The sequence below is a fragment of the Pyrus communis genome, chromosome 13 (genome assembly GCF_963583255.1).
Source record: "Pyrus communis chromosome 13, drPyrComm1.1, whole genome shotgun sequence".
NCBI lineage: Eukaryota > Viridiplantae > Streptophyta > Magnoliopsida > Rosales > Rosaceae > Pyrus > Pyrus communis.
Window position 1 is genome coordinate 21717801 of NC_084815.1, and position 13525 is coordinate 21731325.

General features: G+C 36.4%; 2 protein-coding genes across 2 annotated transcripts; both read left to right on the forward strand.

Moving 5' to 3' along the window:
• Positions 1 to 414: 414 nt before the first annotated feature.
• On the forward strand, positions 415 to 7930 carry LOC137713256 (homeobox protein knotted-1-like 6). The gene is made up of 5 exons (XM_068452548.1): positions 415 to 946; positions 1298 to 1426; positions 1556 to 1673; positions 7156 to 7397; positions 7620 to 7930. The coding sequence occupies exons 1-5, from the start codon at positions 533 to 535 to the stop codon at positions 7761 to 7763; spliced, it is 1047 nt and encodes a 348-aa protein (XP_068308649.1). The 5' UTR covers positions 415 to 532; the 3' UTR covers positions 7764 to 7930.
• Positions 7931 to 10533: 2603 nt separating this feature from the next.
• Positions 10534 to 13212, forward strand: LOC137711958 (cysteine-rich receptor-like protein kinase 1). The gene is made up of 6 exons (XM_068451108.1): positions 10534 to 11299; positions 11594 to 11695; positions 11793 to 12143; positions 12236 to 12470; positions 12577 to 12721; positions 12889 to 13212. Exons 1-6 carry the CDS (start codon positions 10534 to 10536, stop codon positions 13210 to 13212), a joined length of 1923 nt encoding a protein of 640 aa, XP_068307209.1.
• The last annotated feature ends 313 nt before the right edge of the window (positions 13213 to 13525 follow it).

A 13525-nucleotide genomic window follows, 5' to 3' on the forward strand; every position in this document is an offset into this window, starting at 1 on the left:
GATTTCAAACGCGCTATAAGACACACAAAGTCAACGAATAATTTGATATCGAACTTGTTACACACCAAATTGGAACATAAAACTTTTAAGTAACAAAAATACTATTAAATTTAATATCACCTGACTAATCAACTAATTAATTCTTACATAAATACATGTGGATGCCAGTTGATCATATGTGTGTAGATGCATCCACGATCCTACATACAGTTGTAAAAGAAAAAATTTATATACATATAAGCTTACACTTTTAAAACCCACTCCAAAAGGAAAGTATTTGAAACGGTAACCGATCGGTTAAAAAAAAAATTACCACAAACAATCTACCGCTTTGTACAAACTCCGTATGTTATTTTCCTATGATTAGTGACTAACTTTAAACCTAAATTAATGATGACTGTGCCTTCTCTCTGGCCTCACACTTCCACTTTTCATCCCTATAATTATAAAGCTGGAAGCTCTCTTCTTGTGTCTTTCCCAGTTTCCCTAAGCAGATAGCTTATTACCCTGATCTCCTCTTGGAAACGCACCAATGATGGAGGATCTGTACGGCCTCGCCGGCTCATCGTCAACGCCTTCAGCTGGTTTCAGCTCTGATCTATACTACTCTTCGTCAATGGCTGATATGCCTTTCTCGGCGAATACGACGGTTCCTGATCATCAGTTGGACTACTACTGCACCTACAGGAGCAGGAGCGCCAGCTTTGAGCCTTTAGCGGCGGCTTTGGGGGAGCAGCGGATACCCGGGACGATGAGGCCGGACCAGATGTTTTCAGGGTCGTCGTCCGGAGTGTCGGACGCTGCTTCGGTGGTGGCTGCTGGGATTCAAAGACGAGGAGGAGGGGAAGGAGGTTGGGGAGAGGAGGTTTCTTGTCAAATGAATGAAATGATCGCTTCACATCCTCTATACCCTAAGCTTCTTCAAGCTTACATCGATTGCCAAAAGGTGTAGTACTATTACTACATAGTTAGTAAACCCTAACATATCTATCCTTTTGATTGTCCAAAACGAAACGAAAAGAATACCAAGAAAGAAAGATGTTATATTATATGTGCTAGTCTAGGTAGAAACGGTTAGCAAATAAGTTGAGTTTTGAGAAGAAAATTAAAAATAAAAACTGATAACAAATGATAATCAAACTGTTTCTATCTTCAACAAATTTGGAGATTTGATATGTATGTGACCATGTAGTTAGTAATTAAGTGGCTTTAATTTTTTTTTGGATGCTCTTAAGTTTATTAATTAATTGTTTATGTTGGTGTTTAATTTGGCTGAATTACAATATCAAATGTATAGGTGGGGGCGCCGCCAGAAATAGCAAGTGTGTTGGACGAAATCCGGCCGCAAAGTGATCATCTAATTTCCAGGAGACCCACCGCTTCAACTTGCATGGCTACTGCCGATCCTGACCTCGATCTCTTCATGGTCTCTCTTTCTCTCTCTCTCTCTCTATTCAAACTCTGTATGATGAAATTTCCTTTGTGTTTTGCCTAGCTAATTCTCTCTCCCTCTCTCTCTCTCTCTCTCTCTCTCTCTCTCTCTCTTATTTCTTAGGAAAGTTACTGCGATATATTGTTCAAGTACAAATCGGATCTTACTAGGCCATTCGATGAAGCAATTACCTTCTTGAACAAGATGGAGACGCAGCTCAACGCGCTCGCTAATAATACCAGTACTCTCTCTCCTTCAACTTTCTCTCTTTTAATTAAGCCAAATCTATGTTTTCTCTAGGTATTGCTTTATGTGATACATTTAGCTATAGGCGCATGTTAGTGCTGTGCACCTTATTACAAAGGGCACAAATTAACTCTAATCCATTTAGAAGGAAGAGAGCAGTACTGTACTTGTTTACAAATTAAGCTTGTGATATTAAGAAACCCTAGAATAGATATAAGGGACCCTAAATAGATCAGAAACAGTGTTTTGAAGGTATTTTGTGACACTTGATTTCCCAGATGTAGACGAGTTTTCTATGTGGCACTGCCCTAGATTATAGCATATGATACATATTAATTTCCGTGTCTAGCTGCCTATGGCCCTGGCTAGTTAATTGAGCGACTATCAAATGTGAGCTTTAATTTGAGGCAGATGTTGATATATATATATATATATATTATATGTATGTATATAAGTTTGAGTATTTTTAGAGTAACATTTTTGTATAAGTTTTGTTTTACCCGTCCATTTGTTATCCAAACATCACCTCATGAGCACATATAGAAGTATTTTTATATGACAATGTTATTTAGACACAGAAAACTGACCCACTCGTTAGCACACTTTTTAATAGTGGTGGCAATTTAGTATGTTAAAAAGTATTTTCATGAGATAATGTTTTTTAAGTGATTGAACTATCTTACTTGGGTGGATGGGTAGAAGGAGGCATCTTACGGCGCCTCTATTAAGGGAGAAACTTTCCTATGTAGATGTTGCACATTAGAAGAACATATTAAATTATTAGGGCAATGCTATTTACACGCAAAAATACTGACCCATTTTTAACTCTCTTTTTAATAGAGGTGGCAGGTTGGTGTGTGTTAAAGAAGTATTTTCATAAGATAATGTTTTGCGCGTGAGTTTGGTAGAAGTTATTTTTTCATAATCTTGACATAATAATTAACCTCTTCAAAAATCTGGGAAGAGCGAAAATATATCTTCTCACAGTTATATACACTTTGAGATTAATTTTTCATGATATAATCTACATAAACTGATTTCTGTTTGTTAGTTTGCATATTTTTAGGACCACCTTGTTTTTATGTGTAGTTTTGCTTTATTTATAGGTAATTTGTATTGGCCTGTGATTAGACCACTTGTGTTCGTAACTGCGCATATAGATATGGGTATTATTATCTGTATACCTGTAAAAAAAAGGTTATTTACACAATTCTTTTTCCTTCAATGTTTTTACTTTTTAGTATGGCCGTGAAGTCATTTTTTTTAATCCAACTTATAGGGATGCTAAGAAGTGTTTAGAGGGGGAAAATAACCTAATGCCTGCTTGTTCCTTGCTCACTCGGTAAAGTGGATAATCTAATTGGCGACATCTAATGTATGTGTCCGGTAGGATTTGCTTAATTTTCCTTGTGTGAGTGGCTCTTGGCTTTTGCATTTATACTAAACTTTCATTTATTGGAATGGTCAAAATATTGATTGCGGGTTTCTTAACTTAAATCTTCAAGTTAATTGGATAAGATGAATAGAGCAGGAGTTTTGGTGCATGTCATGTTAAGGGAATTAAGAACTTTGCCTTGGTAAAGTAATTGTACTTGATCAATTCTTACATATATCCAAATGAAGAGCACCTCAAAGAATTATCAGGTATGACTGGTGGCGGTTTCAAATGTATAAAATATAATCCAAGCTGAAATAGACTACTTTTCTTCTAATCATCCACATGATGAAGACAAGGAGATTCTTAGTATGGAATCCTGTGATGAACATCAGTTTTATATACATTACCAAAATATTGTCTGCCTTGGGGACTTACCTTGTATTCCTTCACCTTCTATCTCCAACTTTTGAGGTTGTGCATATATTTGTATAATGGCTTAATCCATGAGATTCGTACTGGCAACAGATCGATTTTCTCATTGAAATCATTAGTTTAGCAATACCTTTTGTGCTTAAGGCAACAAGTTTGCAGATATAGTATGACAATAAGCTTTTTTTTTTTCTTTTTTTTTTTGCACCACTTTAAAAGCAAGTTTCTTTCATGGGATTTTATGGATTATGTTTGGGACCATTGGTGTGGAAACCCGGTTGTTACTACTTAATTGGTTTAGGCATGCAATGAAACTATAATTTAACATTAAATTCAAAAGAGTTCATCACCTTTAAGGCTCTCGGCTTCTGAGTTCGAAAGCTTCTTTTACTTATTGTGTTTGCAGGGTGTCCTTTTCTGTCAAGTCCGGATCCTTTTTGTGAGGATTCTGGAGATCTATGAATCATGTCTGTTCAACGTTCATCGTGCGGTCAGAAATTATTTTAAATATTTTAAAAATAAACATAAACTGCTTGACAAAAACTGATCGCACGATGTACGATGAACGAATACGATTCATGAATTTTTAGAATCCTTACCAAAAGGATCCGAAGAGGATCCTGTTGGTTTTCTGTCAATGACATGCTTGAGAAGATTCTTTTTTAATTTTCAAATACTATCACAAGGATACCTTCGATGTACGTGTCTTTAAGATAAAATGAAATTGGCATGTGCTATCTATTCATGTTATTATGTTAATGGTTAAGAGCTGTTGAAGCTTTAGACCAAGTATGTTTTGGGTGTTCTCTTTTGTAGTTTATACGTTTCCTAGCTGGTAATGTTTGAAATTTGAAAGTCTTAAATCATATCTACTAAGTTTTGTCTATATAATTTATAAATGGAAATGTTAGTAGCACTCTAAAACAATCCTCTCATTAGTCATTCCTTTGTTTTTTCAGTAAGGGTGAGTACATAAAAGAATTTCAAATTTTTGCAACTCCTTTTGCTATGAGTAGCTCTTATCGGCTAATTAACAAGATCAGTTTGTGTATTATTTGTTATGATTTTTAGCAGTACTTCGTGTATGATGGGGGAGTATCTCTTATCGGCTAATTAATAAACCCTCATTTTTTTGGAGCATCTTGCAAAATTAGTCTTTGAAATTCCATGTTCCTTCATTGTCACCTCTAGCTATAACACCAGGTTTGCCCTAACTGCCATTTCATTTTGGGATAGCTAAAGTTCCAGTAGTCAGATTAATTAAAATATTGATGTTAGACTTGCATGCAAATAGTAAGTGATTAAACATAGTACTTTATTTATTGAAAATTGGTACATAGGCATCAGGTTTTGGTGTTAATCATTGGGTATCTATGTATCTATAGGTTCTACTTCCTAGCCAGTTGGAAAATTTTCTTCCAAACCTTTTGTGTTTATGCCTACTTAAGTTTGAACTGTGACAGTCTTGTGTCTGCATATTCATTATCATTCTTTGTTCTAAAGCAAATCAACGAAGTAAAATTTGTAATACAAACAGTACATATATACATGCCACAAACAAAAGTGCCCAAACTCCAATTTTAAGATCTTAATACGGCACTAACCATTCGATTGGGTCTGCTCCAATGTTTGTCATCTTCCCTGGATTGAAATGAAAGTCCAAAATTTCACATGTATCTTGTCAGGTAAAGAATGCAGCTAGGTTTTGCTACATGTGCTCAATCACTGTGCATGCACGAGTGATTTGAAATTTCATTGCATGCTGTGCAGTAGTAAATGTGCACGGTGCATCCACTAGCTAGCTAGTGAGGGCATTGGAAACCGTGTATTATTATTAGGGGACAACGAAAAGCAAAGGGCATAGAGGGCAGAGCCAGAGGGGAGTAAGGTCAATCGATAGATTGGATAGGGGGGAAGAAGTTTAAATGTGGTTGATTTGTTGAACAGAAGGACCCCCGCAGTTCCCGCTGCAGGTAGGGTTCAGCTTTTAAGCATTCAAACTTGAAGCAAGACTGGTGCATCCGATGCTTTTTTTCTTCCTTTAGGTGGTATATGTGTTAAATGCTTTTTCTGCATCCATATTTCTGGCACTAAACCCAAACCAGTCCTGTAGCACTCACGTAATACTCACATCTGCGTCCATAATTCTTACAAGTTTTTACTATCCTAATTAATAAATGACGAATTTCAAACTCATTTTTTGCAATTGAGGTTTGATTTTGATTAATTTCAAAAGCTTTGCTGCTATATTTGTCTTAATTATAACATTACATTTAGGTGTCGGCTCTATACGTTGTAACTTTATTTATTCACTGGGGCGTGGCACTGTTGTGCTGCTAGTTTGGGTTCAAAGTGGGGCGTGTCAGAAGTGGTAACCAAGTAACTGAAATAAACAGGTATATCAAAAGTCGTAAAATGTGTGCGAAAAATTATATTTTCTTTTTTATATTTACCATTTTAGATATTGTTTTTAGAAACAAATCACTTATATAATGTGTTACCATGTTATTTTATTAGATTATTAGATTGAAAAAAGGGTTTTGTTTGTGCTGTTTAGATAGATTGACATTTTTTATTTTGGTCATATGGAATTGGGTTGCACATCAATTTCCATAGGACTACTAGAAAAAAGGAAAAAGGGAAAGCACAAAGGTTTAGATGCTTTCTGCAACCTTTCTCGGAACTGCAAGAAATTGAAAAAAAGTTGGCACGGGAGATTTGAGAGTGAACTGAACTGATGGAGATTTGAGAGTGTTGCAGGCTGCAGGCAGGCCGTCAGGCAATGAGAGTTCTTTGGAGTTGAGTGTAGAAGATAATCCGTGGAGTGCGTGCCATATGGGTAACCTTACCTCGCAGACTGAAAGAACAGATCGATCGATGAGCCCACTCATCCTTACGATACGACAGAACGAACTTCTTCAGCATTTCTTTTTGGTTTTCTTTTTAAACTCAAAACTTTTGTTTTCAGGCTGTCAGTTGATGTTACCCGACCCCGCCATCCGTATAGCATCATGGCTTTATGATGCATCACATCCCTGGAAACACGAAATCCTGCTCTCCATGTGTGCATGCAGGATCTCTCGTAGATGATCAATGGATGGATGGTTCAATGGCTGATGTGCACGGCTGGCCCACTGCTCCATCCATTGGTCCCACAATCCTGTTCTATGCCCATTTTGGATCATGGGGATCCATCTCTCCATGCTCACATGGTCGAGACTCAAAGTCTCAAGTCTAAACGTAACAAATAAAAGATTTACAAAAAAAAACCCTAACAAATAAAAGGACTCGTTTAGTAAATCCATAACCGGAATTGGAAGATTTAAGTTGAGAGAGAATTGCTTAGTTTTGCCAAGTTTATTTTTGCATTGTCGCATTGGGTGACAATTAGAATGTAGAAATTAATTAATTATGTGATTACATCTTACAGTACGTTAGGAATGAGACTTTGAAGCACTTGAGCGTGGAACCAATTCCGTAGGGTTTTCTTAAAGCAGTTTCAATTCAATATTATGGGTTGATTTGTATTCCTTCTTTTGTGACCTTTATTTGTGGAGGTGGTTAATTTATGAGCACATTTCTGCTACTTATAAACAACAGAACAAGTTATTTAAAAATTGGCATGTTGGATTTCCGTTCAATTGTACAAATCAGGATTCTTTCATTGCAGACGATGCTGCTGGTTCATCAGACGAAGGAGACTGGAGCGGAGGAGAGATAGAGGCACAAGACTCTCCGCGGACAAATGAAGATCATGAGCTAAAGGATAAACTGTTGCGTAGATACAGTGGCTATATAAGCACTCTTAAACGTGAGTTTACCAAGAAGAAGAAGAATGGAAAGCTCCCGAGAGAAGCAAGGAAAATTCTCTTTGATTGGTGGAACCTTCACGATAAATGGCCTTACCCAACGGTAACTATAAATTATAACAGCTTGATTTTTTAAGTTTCACATACCCGTCTTCTTTTTGTGCACAACTATGTATACTTTTGTCCATTGATCCCTTTGGGCTTATTCAATCTGAAAGTTAGAAATAAACAAAGTATGCAGAGGAGAAAATGGAGTGTGGAAATCACTTGCATTTTATACTTCTTTTTTTTTCCTTTGAAATTTCTTGTTTTTGGTATTGTGCAGGAAGCTGATAAAATTAGTCTTGCCCAAGTGACTCGACTGGATCAGAAACAAATAAACAATTGGTTTATAAATCAAAGGAAGCGCCATTGGAAGCCATCAGAGAACATGCAATATGCTGTTATGGACAGTCTTTGTGGACCATGATTAATTATGAACTCGGTCCATCTTAAGCCAATGCTGGGAACAAATATGCTTAATCGCTTTGGTTACATCCTCCTTTACTAATGTTTGTTTTGTTATTAGTACGTGTAAGGACAGATTTGTATTGCAGAATAGTTACGAGATGTGAATAAACTGACTATAGAATATCTCGCAATATTAGCTCTTATTGAGGAAAACTTGTGCTAATTAAGATTTACTACCAGCGAGAAAATTAGTTAATTAAGATGGGCTAAGTTCTCATTGCTAAAAGCATTTAGTGGCCCTATCAGCTTTTATCTCAGGATCTGGGCTTAAGCATACAGATATAGACCGAAGGGTGGGCAAGCATTAATTTCGATTTTACTAAGGCTGACTTACCGGAGAGGAAAATAGGCTAGAAAAACAAATAAAAGCTAGCAGTCCAATTGGGGGTGATCTTATTTTTTTTCCCTGCCATGAGCAAAAATTGTGCATCCACAATTGACAGACAAAACCCTAAAGACAAAGATTGGGTATATTGTCAACAAAAACCCTAAGAATATGGATTTTGTAAAATTGTGACAGAATTTACTTGTTTTTTTTGTGACTGCGCATCAACAAATTAAGTATTCTGTAGTTATAAGATTGCAAATTTAAGTATTAAGGTTGATGGTTTGACGATGAATTTTCTTATAAATTGATATGTTAATAATTATTTTTTTCTAATACTTATTTCGGCTTTGCTCTGAGATTTTATTTTGGTAATAGGTGCACGTTATACCACAAACCTAACTAAACCTAACCAAAGCATTAGTGAACCGATATATGTCGGTATTAAGCCATTGGGTTTCAGTTTTGGTATGAAATTCAGACAAAACCACAATGTGCGGTTAGACCCAAGTTCGAACTAACCCAAACCGTACTCAACCCTTACATTATGCTACCTAGTGGTTCTCTCCTGCTTAGTAAAAAACAAAGAAAACAAAGACATCTATGTTTGCATGGCTGTATTTTCGTATTATGTTTAATGGAATTATTGTCCAATAAAATTGTTTAATGGTATTATATAAGGAAGAATCTGAGAAACAGAAAAGGCAAGAAACCACTTGCAGATAAACACACACATATATATACACAGTAAATATTCTAGTCCCAACTTGGAGTTGTATATAGAATAAATTCCATATTATAATAAGTTATAATTTTACGAGGTTCGTCTTAAGGAAATTCTTCTCTACGTAATAATAACTATCAATAAGTACAAATAATATTCAAATGTCACAATACAAGCTAAGATGAACTAAATTATTTCTCTAAAATTATTTGGGACAATACTTTAGTTTTTCTTGTTGATGTTACGTCTTTGAGTTTGCAAGTACGTAATACCTCACCACTATGAACAATGTTATATAAAATTTACTTAGCAAGCGAAAGCATCAAAGTGAGCACTACATACATGCATGCACTAGCTTTTAAATATTAGGTGTATTCCACTAATGCAACTTAAAAATTTTCATGCTCCACTACTAATAATGCAGTTATTTGTATCCATACAACTTTCAATAAGGATAACTGAGTCAAAAAGTAATATTCTTTAAGTACACCTTTATTAAGTCATAACCTTTCTAGAAATATAAAATCGGTTTAGTCCCAAAACTACGACTATATAAACGTCTTACTGTATATTATTTTTTAGAGACCTATTTGCACGTTTACCACAAGTCTGAGTAGGATAAGAAATAAAAAAGAAAAGGAAACTACTGGTTGCAAGTTACTCCCAGGAACATTAAAAGAACGTAGCAGAAAAAACAGGTTTTAATTTCGTACATATTCTTGTGATGGCTTATAAATATGATAATGGGAATTTTATCAGCATCTCATATTGAAATAGCACTTATAATTATTAATTACCCTTTACGCCTGAAAATTTTAATTATTGTATCTAACAGAGTTGCTTTTGACCAAAAAAAAAACTATCTAAGAGTTACTGATGTTGTTTTCTTTTAAGCAGTCGTCCTTTTTTTCTCTCGCTCACCATGCCGGACATTTGTACTGAAAATAAAGAACCAAAAAATCAATATGTTTAGCAGCATGGTAACATTTGGTTCATCAAACTTCTAACTTTGATGCTGGAAGCATGCTGAAATTTCATCTTTACTTCCAGTTGAGTATTACGTTATACCAAAATGACTTTAGTTGTAGATTAAATATTTAACTATATATTAAAAAACAAAAATTTCTAATTCATAATCGATTATATCAAATGTTCAAAGAATCACGATTTTGTGTATATTAATTTGTAATCTTTTAATTCAGGAGGAGGTGGATGAGAAGAAACTCTTGTGGCTGGTTTTGTAGTAGAGATGAATATAACTGATGAACAATCATCGACTTCATGTAGTCTTACTCAATATGAGAATTGTCTTAATTAGGCAGACACACCAAAATAAAGAGCAACATTTTCAATGTTATACCGCGCACCTCTTAGTACTCATTCGTAAATTCCACCATGACCATTGATTAATATATAAGAGCTAGTTTTTAAATACTCAATTAGAAACTTAGAATATATATCGACGTAGGGTTTAAGCAAGTAGGTTCAAAGCTTCTGCCTTCTGGGCCCTTAAAGTGTCAATAATGGTGCACTTAGGCGGCTCGTTCTTGGCCTTTGGCTTCCAACTGAATCTTCCATGCATGGAAAACGATAAACATGGACGCTGAGGCCGCACCAACCCCTCTCTCTTGCATAACTATTTTTCTGGAGAAAGAGTAACCCATTGACCATTTGAAGGAGATGCAATTACCAATCCCAATTCCTCAAAACCTCATTTGCCTATTCCTCATATTCTCCGCATTCTTCTTCTCTCCCTCCGTCTCACACCCTCGAATCTCCGAGGCAGGTCGATTCTGTGGACATGGCAAGCATAACTCCAGCGGCAACTTCATTCCAAACTTCGTAAACGTAATGAACTTCATCTCCAACAATGTCAATGCAAAAGGCTGGGGAGAATACATTATTACCTCACCAGCACCAGAAGTGTATGCCCTTGCTCAATGCTATGATGATCTCTCACCAACCGAATGCTCCGCTTGCTTTGCAGTGTCTAGAACAAAGCTCCCCCTCTGCCTTCCCTCCACCTCGGCTCGTATATATCTTGACGGTTGCTTTCTTGGTTATGATGATCATGAGTTTTCTCACCAAGCAGTTGATGACGAGTACAAGAATGTTAACTGTGGTAGCTCGCGAATGGATGCTTCGAAGTCCAGAACAAAGGAGTTTGCTAGAAAGGTGGAGGGTGTGATTCGAAATGTGACAGAATTGGCTGTAAGTCATGGAGGCTTTGGTGTATTTGGGAAGAGAGGAATGGAGAGTGTGTATGCATTGGCTCAGTGCTGGAAGACAATCAATGCAAGCGGGTGCAGAGAGTGCTTGGAAGAAGCCGGGGCTAGCCTCGTCGGATGTGTGCCTGGAGTTGAAGGCAGGGCTATGTTTGCAGGGTGTTTTTTGAGGTATTCAAATGAGAACTTCTTTGGAATTGAAGATGGTTCAAATGACTCTGGTGAGCCTAATTTCAATATTTCTTTCTCTTTTCAATTTCAATAATGCTATTTAGACACAAAATCTTAACACCATTAGCAATTCTTTCTAGCATAGGTGGACCTAACCATTCTATGTGAAACTCATTTACATTAGAGAGTGTGTTGGTAATGTTGTCACGAATAGTGTCTAAATATCATTACACTTGGGATATGTCTAAATAAGATATCTTTTTAAAATTTGTAAGTTACATGGGCTTTGGATCAATGATTCTTCTTCAATATCTTAGTAGTTCCTTTTTTTTTTTCTATAAAAGTGAGGCAAACTGTAGCTACCATTCTAATTGCCATGGCGAGTTCTTTGCTTGCTCTCTTTGGAGTTTTCATGGCGTACAAGAGATTTTATAAGAGAACTGAAGGTAAACACCTTGAACTTACAGTCCTAATTCAACCTCTTATTTTTAGTTAATTCTTGTTCTACATGTTCTCATTGGATCCTTAAGTTTTTTCTGTTAGTGTACAATAATCCAATTGGGATTTCCATCTCTATACACAAGAACAATTTGAACTTCAAGTACGAAATGCTTGAAAGGGCCACCGATTTCTTTGATGCCTCGAGGAAATTAGGCCAAGGAGGAGCTGGTTCCGTATTTAAGGGAGTTCTTCCAGATGGTAGAACTGTTGCAGTTAAAAGATTGTACTTCAATACGCGCCAATGGGTGGACGAATTCTTCAATGAGGTGAATCTCATCAGTGGAATCCATCACAAGAACCTTGTTAGGCTTCTGGGTTGCAGCATTGAAGGTCCAGAAAGTCTTTTGGTGTATGAATATGTAGCCAACAAAAGCCTTGATCAAGTCCTTTTTGGTGAGTACTCCAACCTAGCTAGTTATCATCTTAATTCATCACTTCATTGTGTATATACATAACATTAATACCAGTTTACTTATTTCGTGCAGGTAACGACACAAGGCAAATTCTAAGTTGGCAACAAAGATTCGATATCATCTGCGGAATTGCTGAGGGACTTGTGTATCTTCATGAAGGTTGTGGAGTAAAAATTATTCACAGAGACATAAAAGCCAGCAACATTCTCCTTGATGAGAATCTTATTCCGAAGATTGCTGATTTTGGACTTGCCCGATGCGTTGGTCCAGATAAATCTCATCTTAGCACAGGAATCGCGGGGACACTGTAAGATTTTAAGAAATCGATACCAGTAATTTTGTTCCCCTTCTGATTTTTATGCATATGTTTTACATACAGAACTTACGAAGTAGTTTAATTTTTGTTGTTGCAGGGGATATATGGCTCCTGAATATCTTGTTCGAGGACAACTAACAGATAAAGCTGATGTTTATGCCTTCGGTGTGATGGTTCTTGAGATAGTATGCGGCAAGAAGAACCGCGTTTTCGTAGAGGGTTCAAGTTCGGTTCTCTACTCTGTAAGACTCATCTCCCTTATTTGTTACACTTTGGTACATGTAGTGATATGCTCAATCAAACGACATGATTGCCATCGATTTTATAAGCAAAGTCTCCAACGACGAATTCCAGTATGCATATTTCTCAACACGTAAGTAACATCTTATTTTTTTCCTTATGACATTAGGTTTGGAAGCATTACAAGGAAAAAAATATCACCGAAACTGTTGATTCGACCTTGAAAGGTGGATTCCCCGAGAGAGAGGCATCCGATGTACTTCAGATCGGGCTTATGTGCACACAAGCTTCTCTTGCAGTGAGACCATCTATGGCGGAGGTGGTTCGGATGCTCACTGATGAAAAACACGTTATCCCTTCACCAAAGCAGCCTCCATTTTTGAATGCAAGCATACTCAACTCAGATGCGTCCAAAACTTCTATAAAGTACACTCTGTCACAAACAAGAGAAGGAATAGGGTCCCCAGAGTCCAGTACTTTGCGCGAAGTGTGAATGTTGTATTTAAACAAGTAACATAGACAAAAGATGCTGCAAATTATTGACATTCAATGAAAACTTCGATGGTATGAGAGGAATTTCATTAATAACGAAAAAAAAAAAAGTTACACTGAATCAAGAAAAACATAAACCTAACCACAATGCCTTTTCAACCAAAGGGCTGAGGCTGCTTGAATTGAATAAGGCCAACGTAAATTATTGAGAATGTACGTGACGGTAAATCATGTACATTTGCAATCCAATAATCCAAGATTATTCAATTAATATGTAATTTACATGTACAATATTTGATAAGAATGGGACGTCA